This window comes from Balaenoptera physalus (assembly GCF_965194825.1).
Source record: "Balaenoptera physalus genome assembly, chromosome: 16".
Lineage (NCBI taxonomy): Eukaryota > Metazoa > Chordata > Mammalia > Artiodactyla > Balaenopteridae > Balaenoptera > Balaenoptera physalus.
Window position 1 is genome coordinate 85,888,274 of NC_138898.1, and position 21,541 is coordinate 85,909,814.

The window sequence follows — 21,541 nt, forward strand, 5'->3', positions numbered from 1 at the left end:
CATCATCCCCCCCATCCCAGGTGCCAGACCCTCACCCCGGAGCTAAGTAAGATGCCTGTTTCAGAGCAGGCCAAGCTCACTACCAAATACTGGCAACTTGTAAATACTGTAAATAAGCCCTCTGGCCCCTGGGCTCCCCGGAGCCCCTCCCTTCTCCTGCTCCACTCCCCACTCTAGACCTGTCCCTAGCTTTGGTGGGCATGGATGGTGGGGCCTTTAGGCGTTGGGGAGAGTGCCAGCTTGGTTCCCATTACTTGCCTTCGATTCCCCACTCCCTATTCAGGAGTAGGTCAGAAGGGCCAAGAATTGCCCCCCAGCCCGAAATAAATAACAAAATAAACAGCACCTCCCCCACTCCCCACTCTCTAAAAGAGCCCCTCTACCTCTCACTCTCGGGTCCCTGTCCCTCGTTGACCCGCCCCCCCTTCTTCCTCCCTGACCCTTCCCTCCTCCCCCATGCTGACCTGGGCTCGGCCTTGGCCCTCTCAAGAGGAGGGGTCTGCTTGGCTCAGTGCCAAGAGCGGCAGAGGGCCTCACTCCCAACCTCAAGCCAACCCTCCCCCAAGTTTCTGGGGGTGCTGCTTGGCGCCCCCAACCCGATGGGCCCGGCCGACTCCCCGTCTCGGGGGTTAGGGTGGAGGGCAGGGGTTCTCCCCAGCTCGCTCTCACCTGGTCCTTCAAGCGTCCCTCTTTCGAGGCCGGTCTCCCCCGCCCCGCTCCCCGGTCCCGGCGCCCCGGCCTCCTCAGATGGCAGTGTCCCAGAGGACGGTGTGCTGCCGGCGGCAGGGCGGGGTGCCGGACTTGCGGGGCTCAGGCCCGCGCCGCCAGCTGGGGAGGATGGGCATGCTCTCCTGCTTGCAGAGGCCGCGGTCGGGCCGGTGGCGCGCCTTGATCTCCTTGCACACGCAGCGCTTGCGCTCGATCACTTCCAGCAGCTTGCCGTCGCGCTCGCGGGCGGCCTGGGGCGGCAGCGGCAGCGGTAGTGGCAGCGGCAGCGGCAGCGCAGGCTGGGTCTGTGCCCCTTCCTCCCGCCGCCAGCCCCGACGGGGTTGGGGGGGAGGGAGGAATAAGGGGGTCAAGGACCTCAGAGTCACCCGGCCCTGTCCCCACCGCCGAGCGCCGAGGCCGATGCGTCGCCCAGAAACAAGTCCTCTCTTGCCCCCAAGGCCTCTGTCCTCTCTCCCTGCGCCCTGGTGCCAGGCGGGGCGTGTCTCACCCCAGGAAGGGGCGCCTTTTCAAAGCCGTCTTCCCAGCAGGATGCATTTTTCCACCCAGAGGGTATGTCTCTTTCTAAACGCAACGCACAAAGGCGCACGTCGGCCAGTGGCGGCCCTGGCTGGCTACCCAGGATCTCCCCCAGCCCCTCGCTCTCCAGCCGTCCCCGTTAGTCTGTGGCAGGCCCCAGCCTGAAGTCTTGCCTTTCTTCCCTCACCCGGGCCTTCTTGCCTACCTGTTCCTTCACAAATAAAATGCCCAACCCTGTCTCCCTCCTCACCTGGCTCGGGGCATCCCTGGGCTGGCTGCAGGGCCGAGGGGTGTGGAGCGCGGCCTGCCGGACTCCTGAGGTGGAGGCGGAGCGCCCCAGGCGGTAGCCTCCCGTGAAGTCTGAGGCAGAAGATTGAGGGGTGAGAAGGGAAGGGGCCTCCAGGTTCCCCTCCCCCAGTTCCCTGAGGACAGCCCCTGCCAGGCTGCGCCCCCCGCCCCCCAGCCTCATTAGAGGAGGAAAGGGGTTGGAGACGTGGTATTAGGATGTAGGGCCCAGGATGAGGACCCTGGGAGATTCCCCCCAGCCCGCCCATCTGTGTGCTGGTGTACGAGGGCAGAGTGTGTCACCTCCGTTGCGGTGGCAGGCAGGGAAGGTCTGGCAGGGTATGGGCAGCGCGGTGCGGCTTCCTCCTCGGTCCCCTCCGTGGTGGATCCTGGCCAGCAGGCCCTCTGCCCCCTGGCTCCTCACTGGGATCCCTGATGCCACAGAGCCTCTGTCCTCATGCTCCAGCTTGCTTGGACCCTCAGCACTGCCATTCCAGGCCCGGACACTGTCCTCGACCTCTGCTGGGTGACAAGGAGGGCTCTGAGACTGTACAATGGGAAGGGTCTTGCTGTCCCCCCGGCTACACACACCGCAGCCTGGGTGGACCAGGAGAAGTAACTTGCCCCGTTGCAGGTCACAGGTGGGAAGGGAGGGGCCCTGCTTCACACTCCCCCGACATACACACAAGGAGGGACGCCAGTCCTGGCACCACCCCTGGGCTGAGAATCATAGATATTTACTGCTGCCAAACCCTTTTCCCTATTCAGAGGGGTCTCCCCTACCCCAGTTTAACTTCAGAGCTCCTCCAGCCCCAGACAGTGCCAGAATAAACACCCTCTGAAACAGAGACCAGAGGGGCTGTTCCCTAGGAGGGGGAGAATTCCCAAAGCCGGGACGTGAGAAGGGGGGCATTGGGGGAAGGGCTGCATGTGAACTAAGCTCATCTCTGAGAGTAAGCCTGGCAGAGCATTGCGTTGCCAAGCAACGGTAGGGGCCTCCCTCTCCTCTCCCTCCTGTCTGGCTGGGTTGCCACGGTAACGGCTGGGAGGCAGCTGTGTTTAGCTCCTAGTGCGCGCACACTCACAAACACACACCCCTGCAGCCCAGCGAAGGGAGGGGCAGGGAGTAGAGCGGGACAGGGCAAGAAGAGGAGACCAGATTCTACCCCGTCCCCATCCCAGGTCTTCCTGCCTCTCCAGAGCACACACGGGGACCCCATCCCTTCAGTATGCTCCATGCCCCCATCCCTCTGGTCTCCCAGAAAAGTTCCCAGTTCAGGACAATGGGCTGTGGCTTCCAAGTATGCCCTTCAACACCTCCCCCAAATCATCATGGACATCCCCGGTCCCCCTCCCCGTCACCCCCTCCTCACTCACTGTCCAGCTCTCTCGCCTTCCTCCCGCCATACAGGACCTTCCTCTGCAGAGCCCAGCCTGCCCCAAACGTTGAGGCGCCCATCTCCTCTTCTTCCTCCTCTGGTGTCCCCGCGCTGGCGATGACGTGGGCACAGGAGAGGCTGGCAAAGGCCCCCCCGTCGGTCCCTTGCTCCTGCAGCTGGATCTTGACCACGGGGGATGGAGCCCCCATTCCACAGCCCTTATTCAGCACCCCCCCAGCCTTGAGGCTCTCATAGGCAGGGGGTCTCTTGAGCCCAGCTGCCGCAGCTGGGTAGGTCCAGAGGGGGGTCAGGGGGCCGGCAGTTGGGTCCGGAAGGCTGTGTGGGGAGGCCAGGCAGGCGCGGTGGTGGAGAACCCCAGCTGCTGCGCCCATAGCCCCGCCATGGGGGCTGGACTTCCCAGGCACGGGGGGCCTCGAGCGGGTGCACAGCATCCCGTGGAGGACTGAGATCTCCTTCTCTGTCTTTGGCTCCCCAGCACCCAGGGGCGGACCGGTGGGCAGGACGGAGTGCGTGGTCACCTTGACTGCTGAGTACACCATGGTGTAAGACACGGCCTTGTCCTTGGGGGGGCCGGGGAGCAAGGCAGCCGGGGCAGGAGGGGCTGCCGGCACCCCTGCCACCTTGGGGCAGATCATGCTGTGGGAATTGGGGAGCTCCCTCTCCCCCCGGGGCTGGCCAGAGCCCTGGGGCGGCAACGGTGTCGAGTGGCTCCGGGCTCGGCCCGAGGGTCCCAGCAGCAGCAGGTTGGCAGCGGGAGGCGGAGGCGGTGGGGGAGGCGTCTCCCGCTCCCGGGCAGGCACTTGGGGAGCTGGGGTGGAGCCGGCTGGCTCCTTGGAGTGGCAGAGGACCGGTAGCCTCGAGACCCCATCGCCAGGGGCTCGGGAAGCAGGCTTGGCCTGGGGGAAGGCCAGGAGTGGAGGACGGTGCTGGAGGAGGTTGGGGAAGGGCGGGGGGATTTCACAAGGAGTGGTCTTGGTGGGCGTCCCCTCCCTCCGGCTCGGGAGGGCTGAAGCTGGACGGCGCTGGGTGTGGAGCTGAAGGGCGTGAGGCTGGTGCGGTGTGGAGCTTGCCGTCAACGGAGGGGCCCCGTTGGCGCGGCCTTCCCCGGCCTCCTCGGGCAGCGGGTACTTCATCTCCTCGTATATGGCCTCGCTCTCTTCTGAGTCCGAGTCAGCGCCAGCCGTTGGGGTCGGCCCCCCCCCACCCCCAAGAGGGGGCCCAGTCAGTCCCCCTCCACTCCGCCCTCCTCCCCTGAAGACATCCCCCACCATCTCGATGTACACCGGCTCTTCTTCCGGGGCACCCACCTCAGGGTCCCCAGCTACACAGGACCCCCTACTGAGGCGCTGAAGGGGCGGGTTCCCCCCTCGAGGAGAGGCGACTGGGGGACAGGACTCATCAAAGGAGACAGAGAGCTGGGTGTTGGGACTTCGCCTGGGCTTCTGTGGAGGAACCTTCCGGCTGGACTCGCGGCCCTCAGGGGTTGGCTTCTGTGAGCCTGCGCAGGAGTGGGAAAGAGAAAAAGAAACCGGGCTCTAAGTCGGGGAAGGAAATGGGGAGACCCACTGTGACCTCTTGACTCACCGGCAAGGACATTTCTGCCTCTTCATTTTCCCCACGTCTCTCAACTTACAGCCCCAGTGGATTCTTTTCCTACCGGTCTGCCTCCCGTCCTTCTAATGAACACCCCAGAATCTGCAGCTTCCACCCTCAATTCTCCCCGACCCTCAAGGCCCTCCAAGGCCACCCCTTTCCCAAGAATGAACTTTTCAAGGAGCTTCCCCTGCCCTTGAATGGTTCATCTCAGGCCCTTCCAAAAAGGAACCCCCCCACTCCTTCTGAGAATGGAACCTTCCACTTCCTTGGTTCTTCCCTGAATGAACCCTCCCGGCAGGCCTCCCCTGGCCTGGAATGGATCCTCCCAGCTCCCGGCTCCTTCTGGGCAGGGGTGCTGGTGTCTCACCTGCTTTCTTGCTGGGGGGCGTCTCTGACCCCGGCCCTGCCATGCTGAGCTTGGTGCTGGGGTGTCTCCGGGGCTTGGCCGGGGGTCTTCGGGTGCTGCCGTCCTCTGTGAGGCCCCCCCCGCCCCCCCCAGGCCCGCCCCCCACGCTGTCCATGCTGCCCACCGAGTGGCAGGAGAGGGAGCGTGGGGCCATGGCGCTGCGGCAGGGGTGGGGGGTGTGCTCTTGGGAGGCGGGCATCGTCATGAAGCCCATCCTGAGCGAGCGGCGCAGCGAGGCGACGTCCCGCACGCGGACCCCCGGCCCTGGCCCGGCCCCGGGCCCCGCGGAGCCTGCAGGAGCCCCCTCCTTACTGGAGCTGGGGAGAGAAAGCCCAGATGGAGCAGAGGTCGGGCCTCAGGCCTGGGCCCCCCGCTCCCGTACCCCAAGAGGGGTTTGCAACCCTGTGGCCTCCCAGGTAGGAGGAGGGGGGCCGGGGTGGAGATGGGGGGAGCCTGAGGGTCCAAAGCACTAAAGTAGAAGCTTCGGACTGAATTTCTAGGCTTTGAAAAAGGCAAGGATATGGAGGGCAGGGATGAGAGAAGGGGTGAGCCTGTGTGCAAGGGAGCATTCCTGGAGCTGGCCGACTCCAGCCTGGGCATCTAGGGTGCACACACACGTGTGGACAACTTCGTATATAGAGGTGCAAACCCAGGCAGCGCAGCCCCGCCTGGCACATGCTCCTGCCACCTAGCTCTGCTCCCTCTCACTCTCACGCTGGCCCACACCTGGCCTCTGGCCTCCCTTCGTGTCTGGCTGCTGCGGCCTCCACTCCCACACTGCCTCCTTCCCCAGACCCGGGCTGTACCGCCGCATCCTCAGAACAGCCTCCCCCGGCTGATCCTTCTTCCTCCCTGCCTCTCTTTCTTTCTTTCCCTCTCTCTCCCTCTCCCTTGGTGCTGTCCTCTCTCTGTCACCCTCCCAGGCTCACCCCCCATTCCCTTTCACTGTCTCTGAGCTTCTGTGTGAGTGAAGGGGGGGCGCAGCTGGCAGGGAAGAGGGGAGAGCTGCTGTGGGGTGGGCTCTCATTAAGGCCCTGTCTACTAACCCTTCATTAGGGAGAGATCACTGCAGTGATAGCTCTGATTAATCTAATTAACAACAAGAATTAAACTCCACAGTTTTGAGGAGGGAGAAGGGAGCAGGGAGATGGCTCTGACTCAGGCTCCGAGCGGCTGTGCCGTCGATGGGAATGAAGAAGAGAAGGGAGCAAGACGGAAGAGGCCAGGTGCCAGGTCCCCGGGAGGGCAAGGAGAGGGGGCGAGCCGTGTGTGTGTGGGGTGTTGGTTCCCAGCCCTGGCTCCTCTGCAGGGCCAGCCTGCCCGTCCCCCACCACACACACACAACCCCGTCACGGGGAGGGGGCCAAATGGGTCATCTCTGGTGCCCCTCAAATGACCCATTCCTGGACCATGAGGGCAGCAGGGCCTGCCCCTTCCAAGGTCAGGTGACATGGGAACCAGGAGCCAGGCCCACACTGACAGAAAGGAGGACATCACAGGCCAGAGGTGAGTCAGGAAGGAGTGTCTTGGGCCTCTGGGGATGGGGAAGAGCCAACAGGGTGTCCCTGGGCTGGAAGCCCCCTGAGAGGCCAGGGCAGGGGCTGGAGTCAGGAGCCAGGAGCAGGGCAGGGACAGGGCGTGTGCAATTCCAGCAATTCTGTACTGAGCACGGGCTCTGAGATCAGACTGATGACCAGGCTGTTGGAGTCAGGAAGGGCAGAGGGATGTGGCCCCGCCACGAGGGAAGCAGAGGTGGGACAGGCGAGGGGGCAATCTGGGACTGCGGCCTTACCTCCTCTTGGCCTCCTCTTCCTTGTGCTGCCTCCACTCCAGCTTGGTTTTTCGGTAGAGGAGGTTCATGTCGTGGGGCAGGAGGCGGGTGCTGGGGGTTCCTGCTCAGCGCCACCAGGCCCAGGGGGCGACCCTCCCTGGGTCCCGGATCCACTTGGTGAGGGGGAATGGAAAGGAAAAAAAAGAAAGATGTGGGGTGGTCGGGGCCAGGAATGAATGAGAAAGAGAGAGAAAGGAGCAGAGATGTGACTCGGGTCCTCAGAGAGAGGAAAACAGATGGAGGCACAGAAAACCCAACACCGCCTCCAGGACCCACACACGTACAGACACAGACGGACGTGTATCCAGAGTCACACACCCTGACAAAGGTGTTCAGAGCCACAGATACACACTCTGGAGAGATCAGACTGACACAGAATCCCATCCTGTAAATACATCCTGATCCACCACACAGACAGGCCCCACCAACCTACAGCAACCCTGCAGTCACACAAACACACATTCAGACCCACAAACCTCCGGGCCACAGACCCATATCTACCAACAGAGGAGCAGACACACTGATTGGCATAGGTAAACACAACCTAGGAACAGCCAGACACACAGACATAAACACCCCGACACACCCACAGCACACACAGACCTCCAGACACACACAAATCGGCTGCACCGAACTGGACGTACCTATAGACAAGGAGTTATGCCGGGGCCTACTTGCCTACACTGCACCCCGCTGGGGAAGGGGGAGACAGTCAGACTCCCCACCCCCTCTTGGGGCCTGAGGCTGGGGGGTGTCATGAGGGCAGGGCGGGGATGCTGGAGAAAGGGTGGGGATATTCTGAGTTGGGCAGCTACAAGACCACCCATCCATGTCTCTCCATTCCCTGCCGACCCCCTCACCAGTCCTTCGCCTGGGTCTGGGCTTCCGTCCACCCCTATTCCTGCGCCCTGGCCCCTCAGCGATGGTCTCCGCCTCCCTCCCTGAGGGCCCAAATCACCTTCCTCCTCCGGGATCTGGGAGGCTCCCGGCTTCCCTCTCGCAGTCCCCGCCCCTCCATCCCACCCGGGGGTCTCCAGTCTGGCCTCATAGCTACCTTCTAAGCTGCGGCCTCCATACCTGCCCTGGTTTCCCTTCCCCCAAACACACTCTCCTTTGCGCCTTCTGCCTCACCTCTCCTTCCAGGCGCCCCTCCTCACTGCCGTCCTCTCCCTTCCCTGTTTGTTCCAAACCTGGCCGGCTTCATCCCTCTCTCCATCCAAAGGCCCCAGGTTCCCGGGCACCCCTCCCCTTCCCCTTGTCCTGCTACCCTGGGTTTCTCCGTCTCTCGCCCCGCCAATCCTCCCTACCCCTTGTCCCCCCATCCCACCTCCCCGCACCAAGCCTCCCCAATTTCTACATCACCGTACCTGGCCTGCCGGGCGCCGGCCCCCCCATGCCGGGCTCCGCCCGGAGCAGGAGGAGGGAGGAGGAGAGACAGAGAGAGACCGGGGGGGAGCCGAACAGGGCCCTGCCGCAGAGACAGCCCCGCCTCCGGGTCCGCCCCCAGACCCGCCCCCGGCCCCAAACCCACCCTTCCACACCCTCCAAGGACGGAGCGGGAGTGGCCGTGCTGCGCTGCGCCGCTAGGCTGGGGTGGGGGGGCACCGGGCCAGCGGAGCCGGCGGGGGGACACGGAGAAACGTCGTGGGGTGCAGGGGACCCGGCGCCAGCCCGCCCCCGCTTTGGGGCGTCCACTCCTTGCAGCCTCTCGCCCCTGCCCGGCAGGGCAGTGCTGGGTTTGGTGTCCAAGGCCCCGGCGGAGCGAAGCTGGGCGCAGCGCGCAGCGGCGCCCCCCAGCGGCGACCCGGGGCCTGCACCCACGCGCGTACCCCGTGCAGCCGGCGCTCCCCGGGTGCGCACACCACGGCCGGCCCGGGCGAGGTTGCGGCTGCGGGGCCCGGGGTGCAGTGAGGCGGCGAGGCCGGCAGGGGGGGCCGGTTTCCGGGCCGAGGGGCTCAGAGAGTCGGGAGCTGGACCATCCGCGTCTTTGTCCAGCAGGGGGCGAGCTCCCTGTGCCGCGCCCCGTCTTCCAGCCGCCCCCCAGGTACAGGGAGGGCACCGGAGCTGGCTCTCTTGGTGCTCGTCGCCAATCCCTGCAGGTTCCCAGGGGTCCAGACCTGTTTCACCGCCAGGGCTCAAAATGTTTTGCCTGTCCGCCCCCGCGGCCCAAGTCAGCCTCCCAGTAACCTTTGACTCCGCAAAATAATGAATATTAAGAATAAGTCGTAAATGGCGCCATATATTAAAAGGCTATTATAAACGCCCCTGGGAGAGTTAACACATTAAAATACGTAACTGTCCTTTCACATTTACACCTTAGTGTGAATAAACTTTTATTTATTCATTCAACAAACATTTCCACAGAGACCAACAATGTCCCTGGGACTGTAGACACGGAGGAGTCCAAGTTGATGTTGATTGTCTGAGTTGGTGGGAAGGGGAGGATGCAAAGATAAGTTTGAATAGTTTGTAGCGAGCTATCGCTGAGGGAAGGAGGATCTGGGGGCGGAGCAGCGGGGCTGTGTTCTGAATATTGCCAGAGGGGAGAGGGTCTGGGGTGGGGGTGGGGCCGTTGTGTGGGAGGCTGCTTCCTGCACCTCACCGCCTGGGAGGCCTCAGGATCTGGCTACGGTAGTCATTGTTACCATTTGAAGGGAGAGACTGGAGTGCAGATGCATTTTAACAATGAGATAAAGAGGAAGTATATAAACTGGGGGCAAGGGGGTTTGCATTATTTTGGTTTTGTCTAATCCTAAAGGGTGGTTAAAAATTTCCATGAGCTAAAGCTGAGGAAGGAAGGATGTGTCAGACAGCCCAGAGCTAGTCTCAATGCCATCAAATGCTAGCTCTGAGGCCTTGGGCAAGTAACCCAAGCCTCAGTTTCCTTAGCAGAGACACTGGAGCTCAAAACCCACCCCATTTCTGCCCAGGGCTGTTTTGAGAATCCATGAGATAATTATGTAGAGTGGACAAATATGAAGAATTTTAATATCCTTGAAAAGAGTTCCATATGACCCAAATTAATTAGAATCCATTTCCTTCTGAACCTGGGAGTGAAGGCAGTTACGGTCGTTAGACGCTGCTTTTGCTAACATAATTCTTTTCAGAATGTTGTTGGGGGGCGCAAAAAAGAGAAAATGGCAGTTGGAGGTTTATTCTTTCATGCCAAGCACATAGTAGGCCCTTTATGAGTGTGTGTGGATCCTCCACAGTGAGCAGGGGATGGGATGGAGAGGTGGGAAGGGTGAGAGGTGGGTGTGTGGGGAAGGGTCCATGCTTGTGGCCAGCCAGGTTCCTCCTCCGGCGGGCACATCTGTACGGGTGCCTGTGTGTGACCCGCGGTTGGAGAGAAAATGCAAGTCAGCACCTTCCTGAGTGTGTCTCTGTCATTTCTCTATACCGATCTAGGGAGCCAGACAAGGACACACCTGAGTGTGAGAAATGTCCCTGCTCTACAGCCTTTCTGAAAGTCCTGGGTCTCAATTTCCACATCTAACAAGAGGAATAGTACGATGTTTGGGGTTTGATTCAAATACTCCAGCACACTACAACAAAAGATATTGGGGGTATAGATGAAACAAGATTGAGTTTCAATTGTGAGTTGACAATTGTTGAAACCCCATGCTGGGTCCCTAGGGGTTCATTTTACCATTCTCTGTAGTTTGTGGCATGTTTGAAAATTGTCATAAGGATCCACTTGAAAAAATAAGGACCGGGGAGAAAAACAGTATCTTCCTCGTACGGTTGTTGTGAAAACCAGCGACGATATGACAATAATAGCTGCAGCAGCACCAGAACAATTTACTGGGCGCTTATGAGAGTGGCAGGCACCCAGCGGGATCCTGGTAAGTTCCTCCCCACTCTTCCGTGCGTCTGTAGACCAATGGCAGCAAATGCCTACAAGTAAGGGAATCCCGGGCCTCCCCGCAAACTCCTCCCCTTTCTCTCCGCTCTCCGCGGCCCCTCCCTCCGAGGAAGAGCTGGGCTGGGGCCCAGCAGGTGTGGGGTTAAGGCAGCCAGTCCCGGGCCCCAGGAACAGCAGCGGCAGCGGCAACTGCACCAGCAGTGGCGGGGGCAGACCTGGCCCCGGGCCAGCTGGCTGGGAGCCCCAGGAGCGAGAAAGGGCGGAGGAAGGGGAGGAAGAGGGGAAAGAGGAGGAGGAGGAGAGGAGCAGTCAGCAGGCCCGAGGAGGCAGGACTTCCGGGCGTGGGGGTTGTCAACAGCCCCGAAAGAGAAAGACCGAGAGGAGCGGAGAGAGACCCAGCGGTGCCACGCGGGAGGAGACTTGGGAGAGCCACTCGCCGCGACGACCACCGAGGCGGCTCCACCTGCAGGATAGGGGGTTAAGCCGCCCCCTCCCGCATCGGTCCGCAGACCCTTGGGGCTTCGGAGGCTGCGCCTGGGCTCCGCCAAGGAGGCGGGGGTTCCTTCTTTTCTGGACAGCAAACTTTCCGCGGAGATGCCTTGCGGGGCGAGGTGCGGCCCCCGAAGAGGACCGGCCAGCCTCTGATTGCCGCCTGCGCCCACGAGCTGCTGGGGCCAGGAGGCCCCGGGGAAGGGACAACCCAACATCTTAGGCGGCCGGGACCCCCGGCCCAGCTCGGTGGCCGCGGCCGAGAGGTAGGGCTCTGGGTTGGGCGGGGCGCCGGGGCGGCGGGGCAGGGTCTGCCTCAGGGATGGGGGAGCTGGGGTGCGGGGGGCCTCGGTGGCCCAGCACAGGCCTCCCGGCGGCCTGGTCGGGCTGAGGAGCGGCTTCACTCCTGTTCACCCAGGCCTTGGAGCCCTTGCTCTTGGGACGACTTGGGTCCCGTGAGTTTGAATTCCGGCGAGAAATGCCCAACTTTGGGTCTGGGCCGCCTCTTCTTGCTCTCTGCGCCCGCCCGAATCTGTCCTCTCTGCTCTGGTCTCTGTCATTTCTGTCTCTTTGTCTCTGGCGGTTTCCCCTTCCTCCCCCCATTCCGCTCCCCAGAGAGGAAGCCCCGGAGGTGGCCTGCCCACTGCTTTCTCACACATTCTCTCTCTGTCTCTCTCTCTCTCTCTCCAGTTTGCAAACTCAGCTCTGGAGTTCGGCGGTGGCAGCCACAGCAGCAGGAAAAACCTGCCCCTGCCCCCCCAGCTCCCGCCGCCTCCTCTACCCTGTTCTCCCTTTACCAACCAGACACCCCCAGTTCCCGTAAGGCCCTCCTGCCATGTCGGACCCAGACGTCCCCAGGGGCCCTGATGTCCCCACCATGTGGCCCCCCTGTTCCAGGGGTGCCTGAGCCCCTCGAAGAGCCACCACCGCCCCCCTGCCCACCTTGGCCCAGTCCTGAGCTCCAGGGACCATGAGTGGGGGCAAGAAGAAGAGTAGTTTCCAAATCACCAGCGTCACCACGGACTACGAGGGTCCGGGGAGCCCAGGGGGTCCAGATACCCCTGCCCTGCCGGCCCCCACTGGGCCCCCGCCCCGCCTGCCCAATGAGGAGCCCAACCCCGAGCCAGGGGGCAAGGGCACCCCCCGGAATGGCTCCCCACCGCCTGGGGCCCCCGCCTCCCGTTTCCGGGTGGTGAAGCTGCCCCAAGGCCTGGGAGAGCCTTATCGCCGAGGCCGTTGGACATGTGTGGATGTTTACGAGAGAGACCTGGAGCCCCCTAGCTTTGGCCGGCTCCTGGAAGGGATTCGAGGGGCCTCAGGGGGCAACGGGGGCAGGTCTCTGGATTCCAGGTTGGAGCTGGCCAGCTTGGGCCTGGCTGCCCCTACCCCACAGGCAGGCCTGTCTCAGGGCCCCGCCTCCTGGCTCCGCCCGCCCCCCACCTCCCCTGGACCTCAGGCCCGCTCCTTCACCGGGGGGCTGGGCCAGCTGGCAGTGCCCGGCAAGGCCAAGTTGGAGACAACCCCCCTGTCAGCCTCCCCGCCCCAGCAGCGCCCCCCAGAGGCCGGGACAGGGGATAGCGCGGGCACTTCCCGGGCTGCCACGCCCCTGCCCTCTTTGAGGGTAGAAGTGGAGGCAGGGGGCTCAACAGCGGGGACCCCTCCACTGTCCCGTGCGAAGGATGGAGCTCTGCGGCTGAGGATGGAGTTGGTTGCTCCAGAGGAGATGGGGCAGGTAAGAGCTGGGTTCAGGGTTGGGGGAGACACCTGAGGGGTGGTGCTTGTCCATTTCGACCTTGGCCCCCACTTCCATACTGATCTCTCCTCGCTCCATTGTCAACTGTCTGTCACATCAGACAGCCCCGTCCTTTTTCTTCCTGCTCTCTCACCTGGAAGTCCATTCCTGCTCCTCACATGGCCCTTGTTTTGTCACTTAGGCTCCCTCTTCCCCACGTTCGGCACTTTCTTTCTCTTTGGTCTTTCATTTGTTGCCTTTGCCCCGAGTCTCCATCTCCAGGTAGCCCAGTCCTGTCTCTCCATCATGGAGATGTGACCTCCTCACTTTGGCCTTCACCTTCTGTCTTGGTCTCGCTTCTTCACGCACTGAGAGTGGAGGCCCCAGGCAGGGCTAGGGTATTTGGGCCTGCTGGGGTTGGGAGGGAAGGGCAAAAAGTAGGCATTGCACTGTAAATCTCTGTACTATAAATCTCTCCTTTGCAGTCCCATCTCCAGTTGGGTGGCGGGGTGGGGGGGGTCTTCTTTCTTTCCACTCACCCCCCTCCCAGCCCCACCTCCAGCTTTGTCCCAAGACAAACTTCTCCAAGACATTGAAGAATTGGGTGGGGGTGAGGGAACCCATTACAAGGATGGGACGTTGGCTGGTTTGTCCTTTCTACCCCCAGTTGTCAGTCTCAGTTCCCTGCGTCTGGGTCTCTCCAGGATCAATCACTGGGGGTGGCCACCATGCAGTGGGAGAGAGGTGGGGAGCAGGCGAGAAAGAGTTAAATCCTTTGCTCTTTCTGCTTCCTGCCTCCAAAAGAGGAACAAGTCCGGGCTGGGGGGCAGGATGCCTGGGTCCTTGGGGTGGGGGGTGGGCAGCAAGGGATGTTGGATGTGTCTGTCCTGAAGGAGAAAATAACACCTTGGACGCAGGAGGAAAGGCAGGTAGTGTGAGGATGAGAACTTTTCCCCTTCTTGGCCTTGGGCACAAACCACAGTATAAAAATAACCTGAGACTGTGTGTCTGGGCCTTGTCAGGACCGGTCAGGACCGGCTCCCCCCACCCCCTCCTGGCCTCAAACTCCGGCTCCCCCCACCCCCCCTGGCCTCAAACTCACGTCTCTCATGCCACCTCCCACTTTTCTTGAGTTCTTTCATTCCGTTCCTACCCCAGGGGAGAAGATGCATTTCCTTTAGTGGTCCCTGTCGACACACTCTTCCAAAGCAAGCTCCCTTTGCCCCCAGCCTCAGCTCTCTCTATCCTTAAGCCCTGCCTGAGCTTCCCTTGGGCCCACAGACCCTGCCCCTCTCCCCTCTGTGCCCCCAGTTCCCTTTCCTTCCCCCACGTCCTGATTCCTTCCTGTGCCCCTGCCTCTGTGCTGCTGTTTCCCTGCCCCGAAGTTTGTCTTCCTCCTACACTCCCCCATGCCTCTTCTCCCCGGGTTGCCTCTAACAGGGGCCTGGAGGAGGGCCGGGGGCACCACCTGGGCCCCCTTCCTCTGTTCTGTCCCGCCAACCACCCTGGGCTCTCTGTTCTTGGCTTTTTCCGAGAAGCTGGGGCCTCCTGGGGCCTCACAGAGGCGTCTTGTTCCTGTGGCCCCCGCCCTTTTGCAGCCACCCCCAGCGCCTGTTGGGCTGTGTGGGTCCACGCCCAGGCTCCGCCTCTCTCCATCTCCGTAACTGCTCCCGGTCCCCAACCCCCAAGAGCCAAGCTCAGGAGCAGAACTTCACCTGAATCCCTAGAAGTTTGAGAGGAGAGGCTAGAATGGGTAGAGGAGGGGGGAGGGGAGAGGAGGTGGAGGACCAGTTTCTGAGGATTCATTCATTCTACAAATGGCTACTGAACAAACTACAAGCTCTGCCCTCTGGAGCGTACCTTCTAGCAGCAGGGAGGCAAAAATACTTTAATTTCAGGTAATATTAGGGGCTATAAAAAAATAGAACAGTTCAGTGGAATTCATGAGTCAAAGGATGGAGAAATGCCTCTCTGAGGAAGTGACATTTGAGTCGCCTTAAGAAGTCAGGTAACAGAAGGCACAGTCTCTGACTGGCCTCTGATTAGGGGTCCTAGTTCAGGTGGTGGAAGGGTACTGGAGTGCAGACCAGAGCCCCTTTCCAATACCCCATGAGCCACTTTTTGGAAGCCACTCACCCAGTCCTCAGGATGGGTGCTGTTTCCCTTGTCTCTAGTACCTCCTTCCCCAGAGCCGGGGGAAAGAGGGGCTGCGGGGGCAGGACGCCTGGGTCCCTTGTCCTCGGAAGACGGGGTGTGTGGGGAGAGCTGGGGAGGGAGGAAGACTACTAGGCAAGTTGTAAGGTGGCTGGATCCTTTCTCTCACTCAATGTGACAGTTCCCACCTGTCTGTCTCCAGGTGCCCCCACTCGACTCTCGCCCCAGCTCCCCAGCCCTCTACTTCTTCCCCGATGCCAGTCTGGTTCACAAGTCTCCAGACCCCTTTGGAACAGCGGCTGCCCAGAGCCTCAGCTTCGCCCGCTCCATGCTGGCCATCAGTGGCCACCTGGACAGCGATGACGATAGGTAGGTGGGCTCCGGTTCCCCACCCAGCACCTGGGAAAGCTGAGTGAAACTGCCTGCTAGGTGTCCTTCCCCCTACTTGAACTTGGAGAGGACCTCTTAAACTGAGAAGCCTGGCCTGGGCATAACACACTGGGCAAAGCTGATCTGAGACCTACTCCCTCTCTGTGGAGAGAGCTGGGTGGGCCTCCCTGGCTTAGGACTGTCAAATGGTAGACTTTTTTAGAGTTTGAAGGGAGTCATTGTTGTCAAATTCCAGAGCTCTTGCAGATTTAGCGATCATCTGGCCAACCCTAAGAATTTACTGGCAAATGTTCAGGAGACCAGAATAGGGAGTCGGTCTCCTCCCAGTTCTCCCTCTCCCTACCGAGGCGAATGGGACTCCTGCAGAGTCCACGCAGACTACTTTAGGATCCTGGGACCTCTGGAACCAAGAAAGCATGTCCCTAAGGTTCGGTTCTCTGTGCTAGGATCACCATGGGGGCTGAGCACTCCCCGGAGGCCGAGGCCAAGGCCAAGCGAAAGCCGTGCAGAGGCTGGCTGTCGGTCACAGGGAAGGCACAGGAGAGCAGGATCTCCTGGGGTTTGCCCTTCAGGGGAGAATGTCCCGTTCATGGCACGGTGGGCAGAACTTCCTGTTTTGAGGGCCAGGTTTCAACGTAGCAAAGTTATCAAGCTGAAAGGGGAGGAACAAAATCGCGAGTCAGATGGCCAAGCTGCTCCCTTCTGGCTGTGGACTGATACGAACCCAGGAGAGGGACCAAGGAGTCGCCACTTTTATTTTGGAGGGAGGAGTGGGACTTCCTCTTTGAAGCCTGGGGGAGGGACTTCCTGTTTGGAAGGCACTAAGGGGCGGGGCTTAGTGGGAAGTGGGGGACTTATTTCAGCGGAGTCTCTCCTTCCTGCCTTCCAGTCACGTGGCGGCCCCCCCCCCTTCTCCAGTCAGGGACTGAGGCGTTGGGGGGGTGGCCAGAGAGGAAAGAGAAGGGGTGATAGGGGCCGGTGGGATGGAGGGCGAGGGCCCTGGTGGAGGCACTTGGAGAATGAGGGACAGAGCAGGGCTGGGCAGGGCCGCATCAGAGCTCCCTGCTCTAAGGAATGTGTGAGGTGTGAGGTCGGCCAGGCCCGGGAGAGTCACCTGCCCCCATCGCTGCTATTCTCAGCGCTTCCCACCCGCTCCCCCTCCCACTTGGGAGGTTCCCTGGCACGGAGGGCTCCCTGTCCCTCCTCCACCCCTGTTGATTTGAGAGGCCAGCTTCCAGCTTTCTCTTAGAGAGTTCTGCCTCTAGAAGCCTCCTGAACTCTATTCTTTTGGCTTGTCCCCTCCCTCCCCTCCTCCCTCTGTCCCACCCCCTCAAACACCCCAGTCTGACCTGTCCGCCTCCCAGCCTCCACTTTACTCTGCTGAGCTCCAAGCCTCTGGGGCTCAGGCCCAACCCCTCGAGCTCCACCCTGCTGGGCCAGCGTGTTTGGGCTGGGCCACCTCCTTGGCCCCCTGGAATGGGGTGTGTAGCCCCCACCTCACCTCTCTGATGTGCCGGGAGCTGGCAGAACAGAGTCTGAGTGGCATGGGGCCTCCCTTTTGAGAGGGAAAGTGGGCTGGGGTATTAAGTGCCTGGACCCCAGATGGAGAGTTGGGGATCCCTGACCAATCTTAAATCTGGGGATGGGAGAACAGAGGGTACATGGTGAATTCGTGCCCCCAACAGGGCCTGGCAGTTGGGAGGTACTTGAATAAGTGGATGGATGGATGCATGAGGGGACGGTTGCATAGGTGGGTAGATGGCCAGCATGGGGAATCCAGACATTACAGGGAATGAATTCTAGGAACTCAGGAAAGAAAAGGTATGTTTATCCAGTGCTTCCTTGGGGTCAGATGCTATCTCTTATCTCACATAATTCTAAGAGCAACCCCATGATCCCCACTTTCCAGATGAAGAAACTGAGACTCAGAGGAGGAAGGTTTTTAGAAACTTGCCCACTGTCACCAGCTAGTAAGTGGCAGGACTGCTGTTGGAGCCTGGGTCGGACCCCAAAGCCACTTTCTCTCCCCTCTTCTACTGGAATGCCTGTGTCCCAAGAGAGGAGGAGGAAGCAAACATCTCTGGGATGCCCTTTCTCTCCAGGACAGAGGCAGGGACAGCTCTCCCAATCCGGGCAAAGAGCCATCCTCCCCGCCCCCCCCCCCCCCCAGCAGATCCGGGAGGGAGTGTAGACGGGGCAGCCAGGCCCCTGGGGGCTCATCAAAACACGGTGAGGGAGCAGGGCTGGCCCTTGTCCCCGACATCAGAACCTCCCCACCTCTCCCAGATGTCCTGTTTCTTCATCTGATCCTCATTTTGAGGCTGTTTCATTTGACCTTCAAAAAGGAAGACCAGCCTCTACAGCTGTCCTTGCCCCAGGACCTAAGAGTCCTGCAGGGCCAGAGTCCCCAGGTGTGCATGTCGTGCTCTGCACAACTCCAGGGGGCGCCACTCACATTTGAAGTCACTGTTGACACTTGAAGTCATGACGGTTATCGAGAAGGTGGCAATAAGTCTTGAAAATTTTATTCTGACTCATACAAAGTTGCTTTGGGGGCTTGTGGTGAAGGCTGATCCCATCCAGTCAACCCCAAGCTTCCCACTCCTGACCCTGCTCAGGGATTCCAGCGCAGTGCCAGGCAGCCCTTCTCTCAGGGGTTCTCAAAGGGAGGGCTTGTGTTGCCAGAGTCCTGGTTCCTTGAAGTGTTAATGTTAGAATGTGCCAGTGGAAAGTGCCGTCAAAAACCCTCCAGCACTAGGCAAACAGGAGATAACCATCTATCAGCCGACGAATGTTTATTGTTGTATTATTCATTTATTTCTGGCAAGAAGGAACAACTTACTTGGCATCTTAACTGAGTGTTCGCCAAGCAAGGCCAGTGTTCCCGTTCCTGTGAATCTGCCCCTCTTTGGTCTCTGTGTGTCTGTGTGGACCGGTGGTTGGGGGGAGAGTTCTGTGGTGGCCCAGTCTCCACCCAGGTGTCTCGGTTTGAAATAGCTTGAAAACTGCTTTGACGCTCCAGCTGGCTGGCCTCCCTCTGCTCTCAAACTTGTTCTCTCCCCGCAACCCCAGGAGTCCCAGGTGTCTTTCCCCCACCCCATCCTGTCCTGCTCTCTCAGGCCTGGTCACCCTCTTGGTTACTCCACCTGTCAGCGCCTTCTGCACCCAGAGCTTGGATGGGAAATGGAAAATTCCCAGTGCCCTCGTGCTCCCTTCCTGGCTGCAGGGCCTCATCCAAGGGTCACCTTGGATTGAGTGCTAATTCCCCCCACAGGAAAGCAAGTTGGAACTGACAACCAGGAGAGAGGGCTGGACAAGGGAGCACAAGGGTGAGGGAGGCAGCATGTTGGGACCATCTTCCCTGAGAGGGGCGAAACTGGGGGCTGGAGGTCAGGACTGGTGATCCTGCGGTACTGGGAGGCATAGGTGGAGGGCTGGCCCTGGGGCCGAGGCAGCTGAGGCAGAAGCTGGACAGGTGTGGGTGGTGAGCTGCAGGGTGAGGCAGGAACCTGGGGCCTGAGTGGTGGGGAGAGGGAGCTTTGGAGGAGAGGACAGGGTGCAAAGAATGGTGCAGGTTCTGGGACCCAAAGCCTGGGCCTGGGGATCCTTGAGCCAGGCCTGAGTCGACCTCTGGTGGCCACTTAATAAACTGCAGCCAGACCTGCTCTCCCTTCCCTGTCTTCCGTTCCCAGGACTCTTCAAAGCGCCTGCACCTATTCCCAGTATCCCACCTCCAGCCTCACCTTCTCACCTCTCCTTATGCCCTCGCTCCCTCCAAGATCCCAGACACCAGACTTGGGTCCCAGGTCCATAGGCTGTACTCGTCTTTCAGGCTCTGTTTCTGTTGCCATGGTAACTTTCCCATTCCTCCTCACCCTCACCGTGGGAGGAGGGGAACTCTCTGGCTAGGCCCCAGGGGTCATCCCTGCTGTGGGCTTTGTGTTTCAGGGAGGTGCTCATAATCCAAGGAAGACCACAAGCATATCAGAAACACACCCCACCCCATCGCCCTCACTCCCTTTCTTACCTCCCGGCTGAGAGCAGCTGAGGCCTTGAGGGAGGCCAGTGTTCGCCCAGAGGGGGCAGGATGGGATCAGAGGTGGGAAGAGGCCTCCCAGGGCCAGGCTGTCCCTCACCCTTCACACCCTTCCCTGCCCCAGGCCTCTGGCCCCGCAGCCCCTCCCCTGACTCGGCCCCCCAGCTGACTGTCCTCAGCCGGCCCCCCTCCCCTCCGCTCTGGGATTGGTGCCAGGGTGAGAAGGGGACACTGGCACTGACCGTGTCTGGGAATTCCCGCCCACCATGGAGCTGGCGGGAGGGGGTCCCCGTGTCCCTGAGGAGCCAATAGCAGCCAGGCTTTGCCCTGGGGAGTGGTATATATCTTTCAGGCCAGCACCCCCTAGGCACCGTCTCCTTTCTGCCTGCCTGGCACCAGCCAGACTCTGCTCTGCCCGGGGGGCTTTGAGCCCCCCAGGCAATCCTTATGATACAGCTCTCTCCCTCTGGGGACGCCCAAGGATCCTTTTCCCTTGGGGATGGCCCAGCCAGGGGTCTCAGTCAAGTCCCTGGTGTCCTCGTATGAGACCCGAGTGGTGGGGATGGCTCCGGGGCCTCCCCGGAAGAGGGGCTGTGTCTCCTCTCCTTGTTCCCCTCGGGGAGCATCCCCCATCCGAGGGGCCTCTGGACCCCCACCCCACCGGGGCCTGGGGGGGCCCGGGCAGCGGCCCTCACCCCGCCGGGGGATGGACAAAACCCTCCTCTCCCTGATTCTCTACTGTCACAGGTACAGGCAGGGGTGTGGGTGGGAGGCTGCAGCAAATGGGGCTTGTGGAGGAGGCCAGAGCCTGCTCTGAGAAGCACCTGGAAAGCAGCAGGCTGGGGTGTCCAGACACCTGGCTTGGCACCTGCTCCTCCTCCTTACCTCTCGTCTCCCTGTGTCTCTCCAGTGGCTCCGGAAGCCTGGTTGGCATTGACAACAAGATCGAACAAGCCATGGTAAGAGAAGCCATCTTGGCCCCAGCAGGTCCCGGCTCATGTGCTGATGCCCAGGCCCCTGCCTCCGTTGGCCGGCCCAGTGCTCCATCCTTGCTGTCCTCATTATTAGGGAATACTGACTTCCACTCCTCAACCTGCTCCCAGCTGGGTTCCCTGGGGTCCTTCGCCCCCTCCTGAACCCTTGACGTACCTTACTTCCTAGCCTGCTCCTGGCCTCCCGTCTCTGTCTTTGAGCCCTGACCTTGCCTCTGTCCGGCATCCTTGCCCATCCCGATACCCCACCCCCTGCACCTTCCCTGTTTGACTTCTTCCCCAGTGGTCCCCCATCATCTGGGAGCAGGAGCATCTCCCACACCTGGCTCCTCAAGGCACTGGGCAGGGGATGAGGTTGGGGTGGCCTGGGACCCCTGACGCTTTGCCTGTCCCTGGACCCCCAGGACTTGGTGAAGTCCCACCTCATGTTTGCGGTCCGGGAGGAGGTGGAGGTGCTGAAGGAGCAGATTCGGGACCTGGCCGAGCGGAATGCCGCGCTGGAGCAGGAGAATGGACTGCTGCGTGCCTTGGCCAGCCCCGAGCAGCTGGCCCAGCTGCCTTCCTCGGGGGTCCCGCGGCTGGGGCCCCCAGCGCCCAATGGGCCCTCAGTCTGAGCCTCCCTTCCTTCACAATGTGCCTTTGGGGGCCGCCACAGCTGCTAGGCCTTGAGCCAGCTGCCTGCCCCCTCTTCCTATGCAGCTTTAATGCCCCCTGATCCCCGGGGATGGGAGTTGAAGGCTCAGAAGTGGCCTGTCCCCCGCCCTTCCTTGATCTCCCCATAGTGCCCAGAGACTGGGCTGGGGCATCCCTAGACGTTGATGGAGGAGGGAGGGCATCAGGGCAGGGTGTTAGATGGAGCACCCCCCCTCCCTCCCTAGGGGTCAGTGTTCTGGGACCCCGCCGGCAATAGATGGCTTGGGGGTGTTGGAGGCTGCCTGGCAGGCATCCCCACCTTGTTCCCTGGAGTGCCCCCCTCTCCTCTGCCCAGGGGAGGGAGTACAGAAAGTATCTGGAAGTTCTGGGATTCAGGTTGTTATTAAAATAATAATTATAATTAAAAAATCCGAAGAAACTTGAATCTGGAGGTTGGCATCTCGTTGTTTGTGTCCAGATGCGGGAC

General features: G+C 61.0%; 2 protein-coding genes across 5 annotated transcripts; one reads left to right on the forward strand and one right to left on the reverse strand.

Moving 5' to 3' along the window:
- NYAP1 (neuronal tyrosine phosphorylated phosphoinositide-3-kinase adaptor 1) lies at positions 1-8,249 on the reverse strand. Of its 3 annotated transcripts, none has more exons than XM_082430715.1 (7): positions 8,131-8,249; positions 6,725-6,876; positions 4,894-5,249; positions 2,908-4,428; positions 1,834-2,049; positions 1,496-1,605; positions 1-1,025 (listed from the first exon to the last, which is right to left on the reverse strand). In XM_082430715.1, the coding sequence occupies exons 2-7, from the start codon at positions 6,790-6,792 to the stop codon at positions 744-746; spliced, it is 2,553 nt and encodes an 850-aa protein (XP_082286841.1). In that variant the 5' UTR covers positions 6,793-6,876; positions 8,131-8,249; the 3' UTR covers positions 1-743. The 3 variants fall into 3 exon arrangements, with proteins under 3 accessions (XP_082286841.1, XP_082286842.1, XP_082286843.1); XM_082430716.1 differs by having other exon boundaries at positions 1-1,013; positions 1,834-2,052; XM_082430717.1 differs by having other exon boundaries at positions 1-1,013; positions 8,131-8,247.
- Positions 8,250-10,733: 2,484 nt separating this feature from the next.
- On the forward strand, positions 10,734-21,499 carry LOC309645521 (TSC22 domain family protein 4). 2 transcript variants are annotated; one of them, XM_082430741.1, is made up of 5 exons: positions 10,734-11,383; positions 11,808-12,849; positions 15,206-15,372; positions 20,340-20,388; positions 20,826-21,499. In XM_082430741.1, exons 2-5 carry the CDS (start codon positions 12,088-12,090, stop codon positions 21,033-21,035), a joined length of 1,188 nt encoding a protein of 395 aa, XP_082286867.1. In that variant the 5' UTR covers positions 10,734-11,383; positions 11,808-12,087; the 3' UTR covers positions 21,036-21,499. The 2 variants fall into 2 exon arrangements, with proteins under 2 accessions (XP_082286867.1, XP_082286868.1); XM_082430742.1 differs by lacking the exon at positions 10,734-11,383 and adding an exon at positions 11,418-11,572.
- Positions 21,500-21,541: the final 42 nt, after the last annotated feature.